General features: G+C 29.9%; 2 protein-coding genes and 1 long non-coding RNA gene across 3 annotated transcripts in view; all 3 read right to left on the bottom strand.

Moving 5' to 3' along the window:
- Positions 1–8809, bottom strand: part of LOC111623567 — a 56638-nt gene extending 47829 nt beyond the window's left edge. The window contains exon 1 of the mRNA XM_023366182.1: positions 8741–8809. Within this exon, the coding sequence (XP_023221950.1) occupies positions 8741–8809 (69 nt within the window). The remainder of the gene's footprint in view (positions 1–8740) is intronic.
- An 11-nt stretch (positions 8810–8820) lies between these two features.
- Positions 8821–22098, bottom strand: part of LOC111623589 — a 25875-nt gene continuing 12597 nt past the window's right edge. The window contains exon 3 of the long non-coding RNA XR_002756449.1: positions 8821–9593. This is a non-coding gene — a long non-coding RNA (uncharacterized LOC111623589). The remainder of the gene's footprint in view (positions 9594–22098) is intronic.
- LOC111623587 lies at positions 13422–14808 on the bottom strand. The gene is made up of 2 exons (XM_023366216.1): positions 13812–14808; positions 13422–13743 (listed from the first exon to the last, which is right to left on the bottom strand). Exons 1-2 carry the CDS (start codon positions 14546–14548, stop codon positions 13608–13610), a joined length of 873 nt encoding a protein of 290 aa, XP_023221984.1. The 5' UTR covers positions 14549–14808; the 3' UTR covers positions 13422–13607.

Here is a 22098-nt window from a genome sequence, read left to right as displayed (position 1 = left end):
TTAAAGTTGAATCACACTATATGACTAGATTGTGACAGGCAACTGACCCACTGGATTGACAACTATGTATTCATACATTCACAAAAAATAACACCAAGTGTTTAACTACAATATACTCCCCACTGTTTTTACAACTCTTACCTATTTTAATGGATTAAGATTAATCGATCTTCAATCTAATACAAAATACAATTTTATTTTATTATTGTTACTGGACAAATGAAATTAGTCATAAAATAAAAATAATAAATTGTATTTATTTATTTTTATACTTAACTTACATAATTTGGACAGTTCATAAAATTTATTAGTTTTGATATGACAGCTATGAAATAAATTTCTTGCAGGAAGCAAAAAGATGAACTAATACAGACTCACTATAAACCTTACAATAAGAACAAATAGCTAACAAAGATATCTTTATATGGTGAGGTCAGAACGGGAGTCAGAATCTATTAACACTTAATTGAAATGTAAGAGACTTAATAGTGAAATTTAGGTTCATTAATAAACATGATACATGCCATGCAAACCCAGAATCTTAGTAAATTGAAGAACTTCATTCTACATTGGTTCTATCTTGATTCCAGAGTAAATCTGTTTTAAACAATATCTCTATAAAATGTTCTAAGCATTGATAAGGATTGTTCTTAAAAATAAAAAAAACCCAATTCATCTACTATCCTTTTAAGTTGAGATGGCCAATTTCTAGTACACTGATAAAGCAAAGCAATGGTCACAGCATTAATTTTCACATGATAAAGCAAACAAAAATCTTACCAGAATTTGTTAAACTAAGGTGACTGGATGTCCACATTGTGCTGTTTGTCTCACCAAGATGCCTAAATGTCCCACTTCAGACTGGAGAATAAAAATAGAAGGCAACAAGCTCAACAAGTAATACCTCATTACCATCTGACAGACCATCTGTAATGTATGCCTACATTTGTGGCAGACTATGCATTGTAGTGGAAGTACATGCTGATATTGCCGTGCCTTGAGGAAATGAGCTGCTGTTGGTAGATTTCCAGGAATAGTTTATTTCCATGCTGAGTGAGAAACTTGAAACTAAAGATGTGTCTAGAAAACAGTATGCAGGGACATTTTAAATTTAACATACGGGCAAACCTGGCATTTGCCTGGGGCCCCAAAATTGACATTATACAGTAAAACCCAGTTAAGATGTTCCCACATGAAATGTTTTTGCCTAAGTTGTTCAGATTCTACAGTAATGACTGTCATTTTGCCCATAAGACATATTAAAAATTCCCTCATAAGATGCACATGAGTTGTTACAAACTATTGCTTCTGTGAAACAATTTTTACCTCTTAAAATGATCACTTCAGTAGTATAGTAAAATGATCACTTCAGTTCAATAGTGTTCTTAAGCAGCAGCATGAACAGAGTTCTTGTAATTTTGAAAGAAGGCAATGTAATGTTCAATATTACTAATAGGGAATTAATACTGAAATTTATGAAGTTAATTAGTTTAACATCCCAATGCTAATGAACTTTAAAATTGAAATTTTGAAAATTTAGATTAATAATGAAATTTGTTAAGTTTGATTCCAGTATCAACAGTTAAACAGTTTCTAATTGATTTTCCACACCCATTTAATAGTTCAAAAACTGAAATTATGCTTTTGATTGGCCGACAAATNTTTTTAAAGCAGATAAAGGGGTAACCCTTTATCTGCTTTAAAAATACACTCATGGTTGTTACATTTAATAAAATTTTGTTTTAATAATAATTAATTTTTCATTGCAGAAAGAATATATAAACAATGAAATGGAATAAGTATGGGCACAGTGGTAAGCTAATTTTGGACCAATCTGTATGATTGAATTAGATAAAAAAAACTATTAACACTAAATAGAACAGTTTTTATGGTAAGATACGTCAATGATATAATAATTATAAATGATACTTCAGTGACAAATGTTAATATAATCACTAATTATGCAAATATTGTGCATTAAATTTGTCTTTAAAATTTGAATAGTGAATTAAAAAAAAATTATTTAAAGAATAACAATAACCCGATATAATAGTATACCTAACATAACAATCATATAAAAAAAGTTGTAATGTAAATAAAGTCACAAACTAGAGATCCTATTGTCCCTTAGCAACAAAATACTACTACTTTGTGACAGCCTTATCCAAGATTTGGCCTAGAACAACTAAATTAGAAGAAAGGATTAAAGAATAGCATGAGTTATTACATAAATTTTTATTAAATGACTGTCCCCACAGATTATTACAAAAAAAAGGTATCAGAATACAATATAAGTAAGTTTAATGTTAAACATACAAATAAAAAAAAATATATCTTTTCCTTACATTAAGGATCTTTTTGAAAAGTATAAAAATAAATTTAAAGATTAAGGGATTATATTAGTGGCTAACTTAAAAGATTAAATTAAAATAAGTAAAACAAAAAGGAAAGAAAATTTGGAGGTGGGTGGGGTAATCTATAAAGTGAACTGTACATGTACGAACCTAGTTATACAGGGGAAACAGGGAGACAGCTGCAAATTAGAATTTGAGAACACAAAGCAGTTATTAGACCAAAATAGAACCAATCTCCAAGGTTCAAGCATTGTGAGAAATCTGGATGTGTTATTGATAAAAATAATGTTAAAATCCTTCTCTCTACACCATAAATTTAAATAATGGAATGGAGATAGAGGGCATGTGAATGGATAGTATATGGAATAAAAGCTCACGACAAAATGATTTTTGGTTAATTGATAATGTACAACTACTAGAAAGTTCATAAATTATTTTATTTGCTTTGTACCAAAGAAATAGATCAGATTGTAAGTAGTGATGGGACAATACTAAAATTTCTCCCAATTCTGCTGAAAACTCCTGATTCCAAATCTTTTGAATATTTTCTAAAGTTTATTTTAGTTTAAAACAATTAGATTTACATTATGAGCACAGTCCATTCATTAATTAATAAACATTGAGCTTAGAATGGAAAATGATTGGGGAATTTGGAATCATCTTTTGAAAGAAATCCAAAAATTCTCCATTTATATGTCAATATGCATGCTTTTCTTGTGTACTACAAAACTTTATAATCTTATTTCAGATAAAGTTAATTAATATTGCAACACTACCCTCAAAGAAATTACAGTTAATTCTCTTTTACTCAATTTATCGCGAATTATCCCATCGTGTCATCTAGGATCGTTATCTTTGGAAAGTGCTTCGTTGGCCAATGCCATTACCAGGAGAAAAGCAAATGAGAAGATGCACTTCTTTAATATTTCTTGCAATTGGTATGCCTTGTAAATGCAGTATTTCATTGTATTTAACACTGAATAAGGTTTCACAAATGATGCAACAAGCCAAACAAATATCATCATGACAAGTTAATCAAGTTTTGAATTCATTCACTTGAGTCCGATTTTTCCAAATGTGTGAACTTTTTTCATGGAAAAGAACAATCAAATGAATGCCTAGACTGATTCATCTTGAAAAAATCCAGTAACAAGTTGCTTAACTTTCCCAGCAACATTTGATGGCACCATCTTTTATATCTTATTAAAAAACTTTTTATTGGCAAAACTGCATTTTCTAGCATTCTAAGTATCATCTCACATAACGAACCTACAAGCGGGCTGCCCATAGCTACACCTTTCTGTTGCGTGTAAGTGACACCTTCAAACTTAGATATTGATAAAAAAAGTAATAAGGTGCGCTAGCTCTAAAATCTGCTTTTTCTTTTCTTTTCTGGGGAGGTGTAGGAAGGTGTAGCTATGGGCAGCCCACTTGCAGGTTCATTATGTGAGATGATACTTAAAAAATTTTTTATATTTTTATTTATCGTCAAATTTCAAAAAGCTTTTAAACCATTGACGAGTTAACTCGTCAAGTTTACATAGTGTTACGAAAAACTCAGTCGTTAAGGCCACTTTTGAATTTTTTTTTAATTTTTGGAATGTTTTTTAAGTCTCCAAATTTTTTCAAAAATTTTTACCCATGCAAAAAATTTTATCGCGATTTTAATCAACTTTTACTGATGCACGATTAACGCTTAATTGTTTTTTAATGCAAATTTTTATCAAATTTAATTAATCGTTCTAAAGTTGTAGTGCACGGATTTGACTTCGGTAAAGTTATTTAAAGCTACTTTCTGATGTCAAAAACGACCTCCAATAGTTTTTTAATTTTTTTAATTAATATATTTTATTATATATAAGTTTAATTAAGTCGGGAGGTCGAAAATTGCAATAAAAATTTTAATTTTTTAAAAATATTTAAAAACATATGGCCAGCTAGTATTCACCCTACTTTAAACCCTTGTCCTCCCGAGACGTCTATGAGAATGTCCCGGGAAATCCCACACAAGCTGTTCTCAAGGTCATCCAGCTGTGTAAACAATGACTCATCAGTGTCAAATTTCACAGAAAGGCGAGACAAAGGAAGTTAAACTTTGAAGCTTTTTCTTCAAAATTAACCATTTCTTTTGTTTTTTTTTCCAGTTTTAAGTATTTTTTATGTTTAATTATAATTAATTAAAAGTTGATCGGGAACTGAGCGGTTAATTTTGAAGGTAGGGATTATAGATTTTATAAAAAAAATTGTAAATGCTAATAACAAATAACATCTTCATTAAATCCTACCCTACTGGAAATACACATGACCCCATTATCTCACCACCCACTTGGTCTTTAATCACCAAAATTTAATAGCATCAATTTCCCTAATAAACAAACCTCCCTGTAAAATTTCAGAAATTTTCAACAAAAAGCACAGGAGTTAAGCATCAAAGAGGGTGAACAAAATCATGCCCTCCCCTCCACACACCCCCATACATACATACAGAAATTACCCCCAATTTTATTTTTGCATTTCTCGAAGTTTCAAAGTCCAGAGTCCAAAAACGTAAAAATGATGAAAAATAACCATAACTGTTTATTAAAATTAAAAATTTATTAACTTTTACTAGTCAATTTTCATACTAAAGGAATTAATCTCATTTAAATATATTACAATTTTGCCCCAATTTATAAAAAATTTATGGAATTATTTATAAATTATTAATAAATTGAAATGGGAACCTAACTACTTTGTAAAATGAGATTTTACTGTAATTTCAATGGTACATTTTGTGACAAATGAAATACCAGCATCTTAAATTTCTGGTTTAACCCTCCACAGATGCCATGCAACTTTTTTTAACATTGATTTTTCATAAGACTTTGAAAAAATTAGTATTCTCTTCACTTTTCAAGTCACAGAAAATGCAGTACATACTTTTTGCACTGTGCACCTAGTTTTTAAGTGAAAAAATACTGGTGTCTCAGATATAATTAGTGCAATTCAGCACCATATCGATATAAAATAAATGTATCTTTACAAAAATACTATTCCTTGTATTCTTTGCTCTTCCTTAATAACTAGACCAATTTCAACTCATTTCAAATGGACCAATGCATTTATTTATTGTGATTTTTCTCTTTGCTTCGTCATGACTAAAACATGAAAAAAATTTAATAATTCCAAGTTTATAACAAGTAAAATTTTCATTTATTATGTAACAGTATCATTCAGTTATTATAACTACAGTAGAGCGTTGATTATGCAAACCAATTGGGGACTGCGTTGTTCGGAAAATCGATTTTTCAGATATCCGATTATGTACGAAAAAATACATTATTAATATAGTATATTAATATATCCCATGTTTAAATTTTTCTCCATTGTATGTCGCTTCGCATTGAATTTTTGTCGATGTTAAGCCTAACAAAAATTTTTATAATAATAATCGTGGCTATTATATCATTAAAAATTATTTCTTTATTTTGTACAAAAAAAATAAATATATTGAAAAATATAAAAACAAAAAAAATTATACTTTAGAAGTTAATCTAGTATCAAAAATGTTCGATTCAGCACGACACAGTCCAACTGGAACGTTTTCAGTTAACCAACGTTTTGGTTGACCAGCATTCAGATAATCAACACACTACTGTAATATGTTTATTTGGTATTATTATTAGGATTTTTTAAATTATAAAGTTTTTAATTTACAAATTCAACATGTCAAATTGCCATTTTTGATGGTCCATGCATTATTTCTTCAGTTGTTTCATTTCTCCTAAAGAAAATAATCTTGATTAGACAATGAGCAATTATTTATTGTGACAGCGTCACAATGCAAGGCTGCAATTTTAAATCATATTTTTAATATATTTAATTTAGAATATATGCTCTCCACCTCAAATTAGTAGTGTCTTGCCCCTGTACATCATACTTTTCTGTTAGCAACAGAGTCGTGCTGGTCATCTATCTAACTCCTTTGAGGGGAAAATTTTTGAATTGAAATAACCTAACTTCCAGCTTGCATTGGAAGTTTGCTATATAGATAATTGGATCCTCCTTCCCCTAATGTTTCCACACCTGTCTCTGATTTCATATATCTAACTTTGTTCTTGTGATTAAGGAAAGACAGATAGATGGATGACAGTGGGAATTTATAGGTCCAAAATTTTTTCAAATTGCAGCCCAATTAGCAAAAAAATGTTAATGTTTTCTGTAAAATTTTGAGTGAGGAATTTTGGTAAATCAATTTTGGACAACTGAGTAACTATATCACATTAAAAAAATAAACTAACTAGATCTAAAAAAACTGGTTTTAGACGTTAAAGATAACATTCTTCTGAGTGCAATGAAACAACAACATTGTAATTTGATCCACTTCTAATCAGGAAGGAACTTTTGTTTTACAGGAAATAAAACAATTAGTTTGTTGACATTAGTAGTGGGGATTGTGCCAAGACTATTCACTCTCTCAAGTGGAAGTAATAAACTTTTCCTACCCTGACCTGGAAAGACAACACATTTATCACCAATTACAAACAAACCTGATATCAAGTGGTAAAACTTGAAATAAATTATAGTAAATTGAAATTGATACATTTGGTTTTTTGCATTTTTGGATTGAATTACAAGAAAAAGAAAAAAAAAAAAAAAGATAAGGAAACGTCAAGAGTGCAGCTAAGTTACTGAAGCTAGGATGGAGACGTGCAGTAACACGTGCTACTTCACCTACTATTCAATTTCCTGTGTGTTATGAATAAAACATTACTCTTTTAACATAACTTCCTGATAGATTTCGATTGTAGAAAGTGGAAACTAAGTTTCGTCAGTAGTCACTTTACCATTTTAACAGTTTATTTAATAAGTTTCTGGATAGGAAATTACGTGAGAACTTCTCTCTCACAATGCTGTCGTTTTCGTCACTATCAGATATGACGGAAATAATGTGCTATTAGTATTCAATGAGATTTTCGTATTCAACGTTTTCAGACGTAAACGATCCAATTTCGTGGTTTCCAATGTCGAATTTCAATAACACTTGCGAGAATTTGCTTTAAAAAAACGAAGGAGAATCTATAATTCGTTTGAAGATCGAATAAAGCACGAAAGATATAAAATATTCTATAGAAATTTTTCAAATTAAACAGAGTAAAATGTACTATAATACAGTAGACTTCCTCCTATAACACTGTAGATAATTCCGTGTTATATGAATTCCGTGTTGTACGAGTCACTTAGATTTTACAAATACGTGAGCCGTTCACATCCCGGCACACGTATTTGTAAAATCTAAGTGACTCGTACAACATGGAATTTATATAACACGGAATTAGCTACAGTGTTTTAGGGGGTCTACTGTACATNAAAAAAAAAAAAAAAAAAAAAAAAAAAAAAAAAAAAAAAAAAAAAAAAAAATCAACAGAATCATTTACAGCAAGCCATGGATGGTTTCAACAATTTAGGCGGAGATTCAACCTGCATAATTGGAGAATCAGTGGTGAGGTGGCAAGCGTGGATGTAGAAGCAACAGAAGAATTTGTTGATGAATTGGATAGAATAATTAAAACAGGCAACTACTGCCTGGAACAGATATTCAATGTGGATGAAACCAGACTATGGTGGGAAAAAAATGCCTGAAAGGTCCTATATACACAAAGAAGCTAAGGCAATGCCTGGTTTCAAGGCTTTTAAAGACATGATCACAGCATACTTTCCTAAAAACACAACTGCTGTCCTACAGCCAATGGATCAAGACTCTACAGCTATGTTCGAAGCATTTTATTTGTGCACGACTTTTTACCAAGCTGTAGGTAGCAGCAACAGAAAATGATGTAGTAACTTTTCATAATTTTTGGAAATCATACAGTATTTTAGATTGCATTAAAAACATTAAATCAGCTTGGGACAAAGTGACAGATAAGTGTATGCAAGGCATACACTTATCTGTCACTTTGTCCTTTGTCCACACATACACTGTGAAACTTATGTATGACTTGCATACATAAGTTTCACAAACAATATCGAATTGTTTGACAATCTTGAACAAACTGACGTAATTCAAACAATTGCAGACCTTGCCAATGCACTTAATTTAGATGTTGAAGTGGAAGACCTGCTGAATTAGTGGATTATGCCAATGGAGAGCTAACAAATGAGGATTTAATAGAGTTAGAAGCAATGCAGCATTTGGAAGAGGAAGAGGAGGAAAGAACTGAAGAAGTGAAAAAGAAATTCATGGTACATGGGTTAGCTGGTATGTTCTCCAAAATTAATGCAGCCATGTTGGAACTTGAGACTATGGATCCAAATACTGAACGTTTTAATAAAGTTGAATGTGGGATAAGTGAACTTTTAAAGTGCTATAGAGAAATTTATCAAGAAAACAAGATTACAAAGCAAACCACATGAGTTTCTTTTTGACTGTTACATCCAGGACCTTCGCCCTTGAAGGTACATACAACAATCGTCATCATCTCCCTTACCTGGACCCTCTACATCTCCAGATAACCAAATAAACAAATGACAATATGTACATGTGCATGTCTTTTTATGAACAGATTTGAAGTTTGTTGCATAATTTTTATAATATAATTTTAAAACGATCCTATATTCCCGACACAAGCTCCTCACTTATCAACCAATTCACTTAATGATGTAGTCGTTGGAACAGAACTTGGTCGTAAAGTGAGGAGTACCTTTACAAAATAAGACACACACTGTACTTATATATTTGTTAAAATTTATATATGTTCAGACTTGCAGATTCTTATATAAGACCAGTTTATATATGTCCAATGTGATGAGTCCATGTGCCCTGATAAGTATATAGTGTTATTACTCTTTTTACATAAAATTCACTTGTTTATAGTACATTTAAAATGTGGATGTATGTATAATAAATCATGAAGCTGAAAAATCACAAATGCTTATGCTGGAGTGACATGTATTTCATAAAATATTTTAAATTTACATATTGGATCAAATGGACCTAACTAAGGATTAATGTATGCAAATTTATGTTTGGAATTCTTATTTGAATATTTTTTCCTCTAAATTTTTACAAATATATACTTATCACATCTTGTCAAAGTCTAGAATCTGCTTCTATATTATAAATATTTAAATTACCTCTTGAAATAAAGTACCATCAGGATGATTGATATCCTCAGGAAATAGAAAGGCATGACAGGTGCTACATACAGGTTGACCAAAACAAGGCCCATAAAATCCACAGCATGTATAACACACAGTGTTCTGAAATAATTTATATTATAAATATTAAATTCATAACTTATTTGAATACTCTAATAAAAAGTTTATTAATATATTTTTATATTTCCTTTATAAAAAGTTATAAAATTAACCATTCAAATCCATCCTTTTGTTCAAAATTAATAAACTCTCAAATTATATTTTTTCAAGAATAATATGCTATTTTTGAATGCTAAACAGGAAATAGCCAATAATAATTTTTATTCTGTTCATTAAACAATTAACAATTGAGACTAATGAAAAATGATTTAAATAATTTTATTTAATATCAAAAAACAAATGAAAAAAAAGCTCATTCTGCTTTTCTTCTGAATCTTTAATCAATTACTAATCACATTAGTAAGTTACTATATGCATTATAATTTTGGATCATTTATGTAAATTCATATTACTCATAATTTTGAGTGAATAACCTGAAGGTTGTGTTTGAAAGATAATTTGAAAAGCGGTGTGGGTTATGTAATTAGACAGGTTATATGCCAATTTCGAATTCTTATCACAAGTTAAAGTTGAATCACACTATATGACTAGATTGTGACAGGCAACTGACCCACTGGATTGACAACTATGTATTCATACATTCACAAAAAATAACACCAAGTGTTTAACTACAATATACTCCCCATTGTTTTTACAACTCTTACCTATTTTAATGGATTAAGATTAATCGATCTTCAATCTAATACAAAATACAATTTTATTTTATTATTGTTACTGGACAAATGAAATTAGTCATAAAATAAAAATAATAAATTGTATTTATTTATTTTTATACTTAACTTACATAATTTGGACAGTTCATAAAATTTATTAGTTTTGATATGACAGCTATGAAATAAATTTCTTGCAGGAAGCAAAAAGATGAACTAATACAGACTCACTATAAACCTTACAATAAGAACAAATAGCTAACAAAGATATCTTTATATGGTGAGGTCAGAACGGGAGTCAGAATCTATTAACACTTAATTGAAATGTAAGAGACTTAATAGTGAAATTTAGGTTCATTAATAAACATGATACATGCCATGCAAACCCAGAATCTTAGTAAATTGAAGAACTTCATTCTACATTGGTTCTATCTTGATTCCAGAGTAAATCTGTTTTAAACAATATCTCTATAAAATGTTCTAAGCATTGATAAGGATTGTTCTTAAAAATAAAAAAAACCCAATTCATCTACTATCCTTTTAAGTTGAGATGGCCAATTTCTAGTACACTGATAAAGCAAAGCAATGGTCACAGCATTAATTTTCACATGATAAAGCAAACAAAAATCTTACCAGAATTTGTTAAACTAAGGTGACTGGATGTCCACATTGTGCTGTTTGTCTCACCAAGATGCCTAAATGTCCCACTTCAGACTGGAGAATAAAAATAGAAGGCAACAAGCTCAACAAGTAATACCTCATTACCATCTGACAGACCATCTGTAATGTATGCCTACATTTGTGGCAGACTATGCATTGTAGTGGAAGTACATGCTGATATTGCCGTGCCTTGAGGAAATGAGCTGCTGTTGGTAGATTTCCAGGAATAGTTTATTTCCATGCTGAGTGAGAAACTTGAAACTAAAGATGTGTCTAGAAAACAGTATGCAGGGACATTTTAAATTTAACATACGGGCAAACCTGGCATTTGCCTGGGGCCCCAAAATTGACATTATACAGTAAAACCCAGTTAAGATGTTCCCACATGAAATGTTTTTGCTTAAGTTGTTCAGATTCTACAGTAATGACTGTCATTTTGCCCATAAGACATATTAAAAATTCCCTCATAAGATGCACATGAGTTGTTACAAACTATTGCTTCTGTGAAACAATTTTTACCTCTTAAAATGATCACTTCAGTAGTATAGTAAAATGATCACTTCAGTTCAATAGTGTTCTTAAGCAGCAGCATGAACAGAGTTCTTGTAATTTTGAAAGAAGGCAATGTAATGTTCAATATTACTAATAGGGAATTAATACTGAAATTTATGAAGTTAATTAGTTTAACATCCCAATGCTAATGAACTTTAAAATTGAAATTTTGAAAATTTAGATTAATAATGAAATTTGTTAAGTTTGATTCCAGTATCAACAGTTAAACAGTTTCTAATTGATTTTCCACACCCATTTAATAGTTCAAAAACTGAAATTATGCTTTTGATTGGCTGACAAATTTCAACTGTAAACAGTTTTGAATTTGAATTCAACAATTATTCCTTTTCAAAATATTAATTAAATTTATTGCTGTGATTGGTTAGAAAAAAAAATAGCCAGTCAACTAGCAGTGGTTTTAAAAACAGTATAAATAGGCAGTCTGGAATTCATTTAGTATCTCTACTTTCCAAGTTCTGTGCAATCTTATCACATTTTAAGTATACTTATATATATTAATACTTTTTTTATATACCATATTGGTTTGAATATTATGTGATGTTTTTCCTAGAATCTTACATGTTAAAAGCTTCACTAAAAACAAGAAGCAGACTACTCTAGATCAGTACTTTAAAAAGATGTAGCTATTATATTTCATTGTATATCTCTTCAACCACCAAATTTGGCTCCTTTTTTACTCTTTTGACACAAAAAAGTATTTTCTATTTTTCAAAAAAGAAATCCTTCAACAGAAAAAAATCATGGATTTCTTTTAGCTTTGTTTTGTTTAACCGTTCTGATATACTTCTTCATACTTAAATGGTGAATATCATCATCATCTCATTTTGTTTAATTTAAATATCATTTAGAACATTTGTTTTTGTAAATAAATTTTATTAAACTTTATTTAGTAAATTAATTCAAAATATTATAATTTAGAGATTTCAATTGCCTATTAAGTCTTAATTCCTAAATCCTTGACACTGACCCTAAAAATCGTTAATATGAATTTTCAACAAAATGAACTAACTACAGTTCCCCTAGCAATTCATATTCAGACAAGTTGACTTTACTGCCTTTATACATGGGGGACCCAAAAATAACAGGAATAATTTTGGGGAGGGTGGGAGGTTCATAGTATGCATATCCACCACTAGATGTCAGCAGACAATCTTGTATGTGAATCAGTCAGGAATCAGTATGTGAAGCGGTGTCAGCGTGTCAAGACTTGTTGGCCTATATCAATTTTTTTCGCCTGTTGGCCTGTTTTTCGTTTTCATTGAAAACATGATGTTAAATTTTATAAAGCAATTCAGTGCTGTGAAATTTTGTTTCCTGTTAGGGAAACGTGGATCAGAAACAGTTGAAATGATTCAATGTGCTTACAAACAAGATGCCATGAGTAAGACAAGGGTTTATGAATAGTTTTCTTGCTTTCAAAAAGGAGAAATGTCTCTTGAAGATCAACCCATGTCTGGTTGTCCATTCAATGTTTGAACTGATGAAAATATTGAGAAAATTCACAATCTCATTAACGAAGATCGCTGTCAAACCATTGATAAACTCATTAATTTGTCTGGGATTTCATGAAGTTCAATTCAGCAAATTTTGTCACAAGAACTTGGCATGAGAGTAGTGCCAGTGAAGTTTGTTCTGCACTTGTTGACTGTTGATCAGAAAGGCAATCACTTGGCAGCTTGTCAGGCTTTGAAAGAACATTTGGAAAATGATCCAGACTTATTTTCTAAGGTGATAACTGGTGATAAATTGTGGTGCTATGGTTATGATTTGAAAACCAAACATCAATCCAGCTATTGGAAAACATCAGGATTCCCCAAAAAAAGCAAGTCAAGTGAAGTCAAATGTGAAAACTACATTAATCTGTTTTTTTAATGTGAAAGGAATTATTCATTCCAAATTTATTAATATGTAAATTTTTCAACTATAAATTCGACTTTCATCTATTATCAGGACTTATTATACTGGTTTTACAGATAATATTACAAAGATTAACAGAAAACAATTTTTATTTTATTTCGTATACCTGGACACATACACAATTTTGTGTTTCGGACATATTCGTCCCTCCTCAGCAGGTATTTAAATATGTTCTATAAACAATAAAAAATAAAAATTAAAATTTACATTTTAAAATTTTTCCCGACAAAATATTCAATAAAATTCTTACAATTTTCCAGTTTTCTTTAATTTCTTGCTCCACTGGATATTCAAATTTTATCAACAATATCGCAATTACTATTATTTTAAACCTACATTAAACCAAATTCTATTACATTATATCAATTTTATACATTTATTTTCTGTTATTACAACTTACATTTGTTCTCTTTCTGTTTGTCTCACACCTCGTTTCCATTTCTTTCCATCGTTCTTATCATCTTTTGGACACACCCCTTTTTCTATAAATCTTAACCATGATTGGTGGATTTCTCTGCCATTATTGCTGTTTATTCTATTATTTTGTCTGATTATATACATATGTTCATAAAGCTGTCTTTTGTAATTATTCTTCTCTTTTTTCTTTATTTTTACGGAATTCAATACAATTTCACAACCTGTATTATTACAATGCTCTGCGACTACTGAATTTGCATAATTTCTCTTGATTGCACGGATGTGTTCATTTATTCTTATTTTTAGTTTCCTTTTTGTTTCTCCTATATATATTTTTTCTGGTTTACAACTGCAATTAAATGAATATACAACACCTTTTTCTTCTAATATATCGTAATTTCCTTGATTTCTATAACATAAATGGTTTTTTGTTGTATTTACTTTTTCCGGTATTAGATTGATTTTACTATTTAATATTTTCTTAATTCTTTCAAATATCTTAGGGATATACCTTATTTTAACAAAACTTTTCTCTTTATCTATTAAGTTTGATTGTTTATCTATTTCCAATTTTTTTAACCATTTATTCAATAGACTTTTTGGATAATCATTTAACATAAACATTTTTATTATTTCTTCTTCTTCTTTCTCTTGAGTTTTAATTTCACTAGTTCGTTGTCTTATTTTATTTATATACATTTTAAATATATTATATTTCATACTTATAGGTGTAATAGATTTATAATTAATTGTTTTTGGTATTTGTATAGATTTCACATATTTTTTATAAATTAATTTATCACTTTTTCTCTCTATTGTTATATCTAAATAATTAATACTATTTTGTTTCTCTGTTTCTATTTCAAATTTAATATTTTCTTTTATCTCATTAGCTTCATTAGCTGCTGAGGAGGGACGAATATGTCCGAAACACAAAATTGTGTGTGTCCAGGTATACGAAATAAAATAAAAATTGTTTTCTGTTAATCTTTGTAATATTATCTGTAAAACCAGTATAATAAGTCCTGATAATAGATGAAAGTCGAATTTATAGTCGAAAAATTTACATATTAATAAGGAAAAAAGGACATTGAGGCAATTTAATTAATCATTCCAAATTTGTTCATCCAGTCCAGACAGTCAATCAACATTATTATCTGAAAGTCCTCAAAAGACTTTGTGATGCTGTGAGAAGGAAAAGAAGAGACTTGTGATGAATGGGGGATTGATTATTCCATCACAACAACGCACCCGCTTACATGGTGCTCTCCGTGTAGCAGTTTTTGACAAGAAACGGCATGAACCTTCTCCTCATCCTCTATTTGTCTCATCTTGCACCTTGCAATTTTTTTTTGTTTCTCAGGATGAAGGGGAACTCAAAGGGAAGTGATTTCAGACAGTAGAAGAGGTGAAAACAAAAATGATTGAGGCACTAAGAGGCATTTTGGAACAGGAATTTTCTAGGTGTTTTGAGCAATGGACAAAACGTTTGGACAAGTGTATTGAGGTAATGAAGAGTATTTTGAAGGAGATTAAAATATGAAATTGTTAAAATAAAAACATATTTTCTCTGAATTTTTTCCCATTACTTTTGGGTCCCCCAATTATATATCATCTTTAAAATAATATTATTACAAGGATTCTGGAAGATTTAAAGTTGGTTTAATAAGGACTGTAACATTATAAATCTGTAAAATTCAAAAAGGTAATAACTATGTGTAATGTAATCAGGAAAACTACTTTTATTTAAAAGTTTGTTTTTTAAAATACATTACAACTTAAATACGTAGAGCGTCGATTATCCAAATCAATTGGGGACTGGGGTTGTTCGGAAAATCGATTTTTCAGATAAATGATTATGTACGAAAAAATACATTATTAATATAGTATATTAATATATCCCAATAATAGTATATTAATATCTCTCATGTTTAAATTTTTCTCCATTGCATGTTGTATTGCATTGAATTTTTGTCGATGTTAAGCCTAACAAAAATTTTTATAATAATAATCATGGCTATTGTATCATTAAAAATTATTTCTTTATTTTGTACAAACAAAATAAATATATTGAAAAATATAAAACAAAAAAATGATACTTTAGAAGTTAATCTAGTATCAAAAACATTCTATTCAGCATGACACAGTCCGACTGAAACGCTTTCGGTTAACCGACATTTCGGTTGATCGACGCTCTACTGTAATTATAACATTTAAGGTTTGCTCCACTTCCTTTTGAAGTTTCTTTTGAATGCTTTTCATAAGATTTTCGACAGTATTTCCTTCAATCATTATGACTGCTCTTTTCCACTTCAGAGAAAAATCTTTAATGTCTTTTGCTGTTTGTTCTGTTTTTAGTTTATTTTTTACAAGAGACCAAAATTATTCTATTGGTTGGCATTGTGATATGTTTGGGGATTCATGTCTAGGTACAAAATCAACTCTGTGCTGTTCCAACCAACTTACTGTGGATTTTGCATAGTGTATTGTTACCAAATCTGGCCAAAACAATGTATGATTTTTCTCTTGATTTCTTAAAAAAGGAATATGAATTTTTTAAACATTTGTTAATATAAATTTCAGCACTAATATTTCCTCTTGTCACAAATTATGAACTTTTCAACGCACACTGGCAAATTGCTTGTCATACCAGATATTTTAAACCAAACTTTTCAACACCAATTGATGTTGGAGATTCTAGAACAACGGTGGGCAACCCCCGGCCCGCGAAAAGTTTCTATCCATCCCACGAGAGGTTTAGAAGAAATTATTAATAAATATTTTTCGATGTAATTCGTCTAGTTTAAATTGAATATTATTTTCTGAAGTGTTGCGGCAGCAATGACAGGAAAAAATAAGGGAGTCATTTCCTTATTCAAACAAAAAATGGGAGAACAGAATTTTTCTAAATTATTTATATCTCATCGCATCATCCATCAAGAAAATCTATGTGCAAAAGCTATGCAATTAGAAAATGTAATGTCTGTTGTATCCAACTACATAGTGCTGTTTTTATTGTGTTTAAAGTCACTTAGATTTTACAAATAGGTGAGCCGTTCACAGCCCGGCACACGCATTTGTAAAATCTAAGTGACTCATACAACATGGAATTCATATAAAACGGAATAATCAACAGTGTTATAGGGGAGGTCGACTGTAGTAATTAATTTCTTTTTATTTATTTATTTATTTATTTCATATTTGCAAACTAAAAATTTACAGGTCACAAGGTGTCAATTAACAACTATGGCCTGCGGAAAAAACGTAAAATTTATTCTGCCCCATATTATAAAAAAGGTTGCCCACCCTTGTTCTAGAACTCCTTCAAATGCTGTATAATAGCATGAGCCTGAGTGTTGAGAAGTTAGCCTTCACACGTTTCATCATTAAAACCAAACAAGCATTCTTCTTGCCAATTAAAGAATACCATTTTTAAGCTCTAGTTTTAATTACCTTCTTTCGTTTTTCAGTCATTTTAGGATTTTTGTTTTTTTTATATGATTTCATACATGCATGCTGCTTAGCCTTTTGAACCATTGTTTGATTAGTTCCACATTTTTTTTGCAACATCTCTCACTAACTTAATCAAAGACATTTTCAAAACTTGCAGTATCTTCTGGTTGAGATGCGAGCACCATATTTTCCACAGGAATCTGGCTTTCAAGAAATGGACAATGTCTAACAATACTGATTTAACACTTCATCCACTATACTTTGGGAAATTTGTAACTCTTTTCCTGTGAAATGTCTTGGTTTTCTGATTTTCCAGTCAACTGTCAACAATTGCTTTTTTGACAGTCTATTTCATTCATTGCTTAAAGCAATAGCACAGTTATTTTAATAAAACTTATAACAGAATTCTTAGTCTAATAATTTGAAATTGTTACTATGGCAACAAATAGAATTATAAATAATAAACAGAAAACTTAATGTCTTTTGAATTTTACTAATTTATATCATTACAATCCTTAGAATTAAATAAACAAAGAAATATTGAATTATAAACAGGTGGTAAATATTTAATAAATTCATTCCTAATATCATCTTAACCTGTAAATTTGCCACATTTCATCTGTAAGATCACTTGTCTCAATTCATCTAATGAGAACGCATTATCTAAAGTAGAAATAGTAGAATCATGTAATATAGCAAATCAGACTAGACTCTAAACTTGTAAAAATAGTTTTAAAATAATTCACCCATTTCTCATATGAAATTTTATCTAATCTACTAATTCTTCCATCATATCTGTTAACCATCAGCCAAAGTTCTTTACAATTTTCGGGGATGTAACTAGAAATTTCTGAATGTGGGTCACTTGCATCGCTGATAGCTTGTAGAGATAGTATAAGTAAATATATTTATTATGTAAAAAACACAATAGCCCAAGATCATTAGCAATGTATTGTTGTGCAATATGTTGCCATATTGATAAGGCAGCCTCCTGCATGTTATATACAAATCAGTAATATGTATGACAATCTATATATATAAAAATGAATGTATGTTGTCTGTCCTTCATGCATTACCACACCGTTTATCTGATTGCCATGAAACTTTGGGAAGTTTTTTAATACACTCCCATGAAGGTTTCTGGCATAGTACATTTATCCTACGATAGGTGGCACAAGTGTATATGAGCATTTCATCATGAGTTTGATCAATTTCAAATTGTGAAGACCATTTCCCCCTCCAAAAAATATCTCTATATATGCATTTGTGAACTGTTATTTACGATATTTGTAATAATTTTTGTTTAATCACTTTATTTCAACTATTTTTTGCTAATTATGTATTAGCTCGAACTTTGTTAAAACTTTAACTATATNGAATACATGCCACATTGTTAGGAAATTCCTGAATACAGACACACACACTGACACACTTATTTAATTTTAGTTTTGTTTTGGTTGCTATGCCTTGACTCTGGTCCGGCATAGTACACAGCCACCGGTGTGAACCGAGTATAACTCACAAAACCCAACATAATAATAATAATAATATAATAATAATAAGTTTCAATAAAAATGATAAAATGTAAATTGAATTTTATTATAACAAATTTGCTTGAATTTCGTTTCTTGAGATCGCAGCAATGTGCGACGGGTAAGCTAGTGCTCAATAAAAACAAACAAACAGCATAACAAATATTAAATGTTATTCTTCTTTACCTCATGACTGATCAAGTAGCTTAGTATTTGAGCCTGATGTGCCTGTTTTCTGTTTCATCCAGTGGACAACTTCTTTATGACTTTTTTACATGTTTACTTTTAATCTTGTATGGGGCAGCAGTGGAGGTTGGCAATGGGGTCTGGCAGAGAATGAGGGGTGGAAGCACATTAGTGTGGGAAATGCCATCCCTTGCTACCCATGTGGCTACATCTTTGAATATTTTATATGTAACTTTAATTTGTTTTTACTTTATATAGTAAAAGAAACATTTTTTTTTAATTATAATATCAGTCTAAATTCTACATTTTGAATTTTCAAAATTGTCTTAACATCAAAATCTTTTGTCTATTAAATACTGTAATCTACAATCCCCATTGAACCAAGTAAATGCAGATAAATTGATATTAAAAGGTTGTTTCATATTACATCTTTCTGTTGAGAACCAAATAACATTAATCAAATTCTGATAAGTATTTAAATGGTCCACCTCATCCTCAATTTCCTCCAATAAATTCATTGCAATTGCCAAGCATTCATTTTCTAGGGTCTCCAATACAACACACTTGCATTAATAGTTGAATAGTTGTCTCAATGTATATAGTTTCCCAAAGACAATATCATTATCATTGACTAATGATCAAAACCAAAGTCATCATAAATAAAAAAATTTTAGGTGACCTAAAGTGAATTCAATACTATATAATCTATAACACAAATGACATTTAAATTAATATTTCTTTTATATGGAAATTTGAAGAAACAAAGTAGTGACAAATTTCAGTGGACACCCAATATATCAGGGATGGCCAACACACAGACCATGGTCGACCAATAAACCGCAAAGGTTTTGAAAGCAGCGCATGAAGCTAAAGTTCAAAAATTTGCTTTCACTTAATGTTTAAAAATCTTAATTCGATAATTTATTCTTACAATAATAGACTGTCTGTGCAACATACCCATACTGTTTGTATTTATCCCGATGAACAATGCAAATGAATGTTAACGCATGCACATATAAAAATTTTAAAATTGTTTGCCTATATTCACAGTCGCCCACAGACTATATTTTACCAAAAAAGTAGCCCCTAAAGGATAAAAGTTTGGCCACACCTGCAATATATAATATATCATATTTCTAAGAAAAAACTAGTTAAGATATGGCTAACAAGGGGAGGATTCAGGATTGGCCCTCTACTCAATTTCAATGAATTTGATATGTATTATAATACTTATTCTATTATAAAATCAATAATAAAGCCACTCAATGCAACTCTCAAGCACTCATAATGAGAAAAATAAGTTTAAAGTTTACTGTATTCATTATAACTGAGTTTTGAAAGCATTTTTTCATCAAGTGACCATAGTCTAGGGCAGGGGGTCACCAAACTTTTTTCACAGTGGCCACATAACTGAGAGAATGATGAGCAGGGGCCACATAACCATTTTGTTTAATACACTGAACAAAATCGTTGTGTGGTTATTTTTTGTGTATTCAGTACACTGAATACAGAAAAAATAAAGAAAACCAACATATTTATTTACCAATACACAAACACAATCGCTGCAGCAAGCTTGTAATCATTTTTCTTAGAAATGTCATTGCAGGTACTTACACAAAAAAGCGCTCTGACATCCAAAGTCGCAAAAAGTCACCAAATTTATTATTTCACCAATTTTCCTAAAAATTATATTACTGTCAGATGCAAAAATCATATTGAACCACTTCTGGAATTTTTACTTACAAACAAATTCACACCTAAATGCTAATTCCAGCAGTAAACGAACAAATAAACTTTAGTGTGCTGGAATTAGCATTTAGGTGTGAATTTGTTTAGTATATAGTTCCAGTTTATGGTGCAGTTTTTTGTCTGATTTTTACTTACCTTACTACGTAGAAAAAATTAAAACAAGTTTATCTACAATCTATGATATTTCCGTATAAAATAATTATATTTAGCTCACTTGTGGCACAGTGTGGTGGAGGGTCAGATGAGCTAACCTCACAGGCCATAGTTTGGTGACCCCTGGTCTAGGGCATAAGGCCACTGATTACTAATCTCAGGATGTCTCAGCACTGATCTTACTTTTCTTAAATTTTTTGATTGTTTTCAAATTTATATTCAAATGAAACATATTTTTAACAAGAAAATTTTGTATTTAAAAAATTTTATATAATTTTTTGATTGTACAAAAACTTTTATTTCTATACTGTAATTGTTGAAAATGTATGCATAAAAATAAAGAAATAACAACTTGATTATATACATGTTTCCTTCCAACCTTTATTAATCTAAGTCTTTTTGTACACAATTCAACAAACTAAAAAGAACAGCAGAAATGATTAGATCACCATGCCAAAATATTATCCATTAAAACAAGAAAAAACTACTGTCTATCAGAGTTAAACAGTTTTTATTATCAACACAAGCATTTTTGACATTTTTATCAAAGTCATCTTCAGGCAAAGAACATAACTTTGGAACATTAAAATTTTAAAAAAAGAGGAACATTAAATATTCAAAAAGGAATTCAAATTTTTCTGAGTTAAATTTAAGCTAACATAGGCACAAGAATGGCATGCACAGAGATAAATCAGTATGAAATAAAAATAAAATTAGATAAAATAATAAGAAACATTTACAAGCCATTAGTAAATTCAGAATTACAGAAAAATTGGTAATACCAAATTGCATCATAAATGTTAAATGTTAAAATTTTTAAAAGTATACAAGTGAAGGTATACAAAATTTAAAAAAGAAACCAGCATTTACCAAAAGTAGAAGTGAAGATTCCATCCTTATAAGTCTCTCTTTCAATCAAAACTTCCAAGAACGTCAGTCTATGAGGCGTTAAATATACTTGAAATTATTTTTAATTTACGAGCGCTTTCGACGTAAATAAGCACGTCGTCTTCAGGTAAAATTAAATTCGAATAAAGAATTCGAACCATACATTTAAATTTAAAACATTAACGATACTAGCCGTTTTTGAACATACAAAAAAGATTTTAAATTTAAATTTTTAGAATTAAACATTTAAAATTGGTGCGCATGCGTTTTAAAACAAATAAACATCGATTGGAGTGGCTATTAATTATT

This window comes from Centruroides sculpturatus, unplaced genomic scaffold (genome assembly GCF_000671375.1).
Source record: "Centruroides sculpturatus isolate CEXI.00-Female unplaced genomic scaffold, Cexi_2.0 scaffold16, whole genome shotgun sequence".
In the NCBI taxonomy this organism is placed as follows: domain Eukaryota; kingdom Metazoa; phylum Arthropoda; class Arachnida; order Scorpiones; family Buthidae; genus Centruroides; species Centruroides sculpturatus.
This window is presented reverse-complemented; position numbering and strand designations above follow the sequence as displayed.

What these genes read in the sequence shown, in the direction of transcription:
- LOC111623587 (XM_023366216.1), bottom strand. Translation starts at nt 14,548, where the DNA reads ATGAAATATAATATATTTAAAATGTATATAAATAAAATAAGACAACGA. An exon ending in CAAACAGAAAGAGAACAAAT is followed by an intron (nt 13,744 to 13,811) that starts GTAAGTTGTAAT and finishes GGTTTAATGTAG; the next exon opens with GTTTAAAATAATAGTAATTG.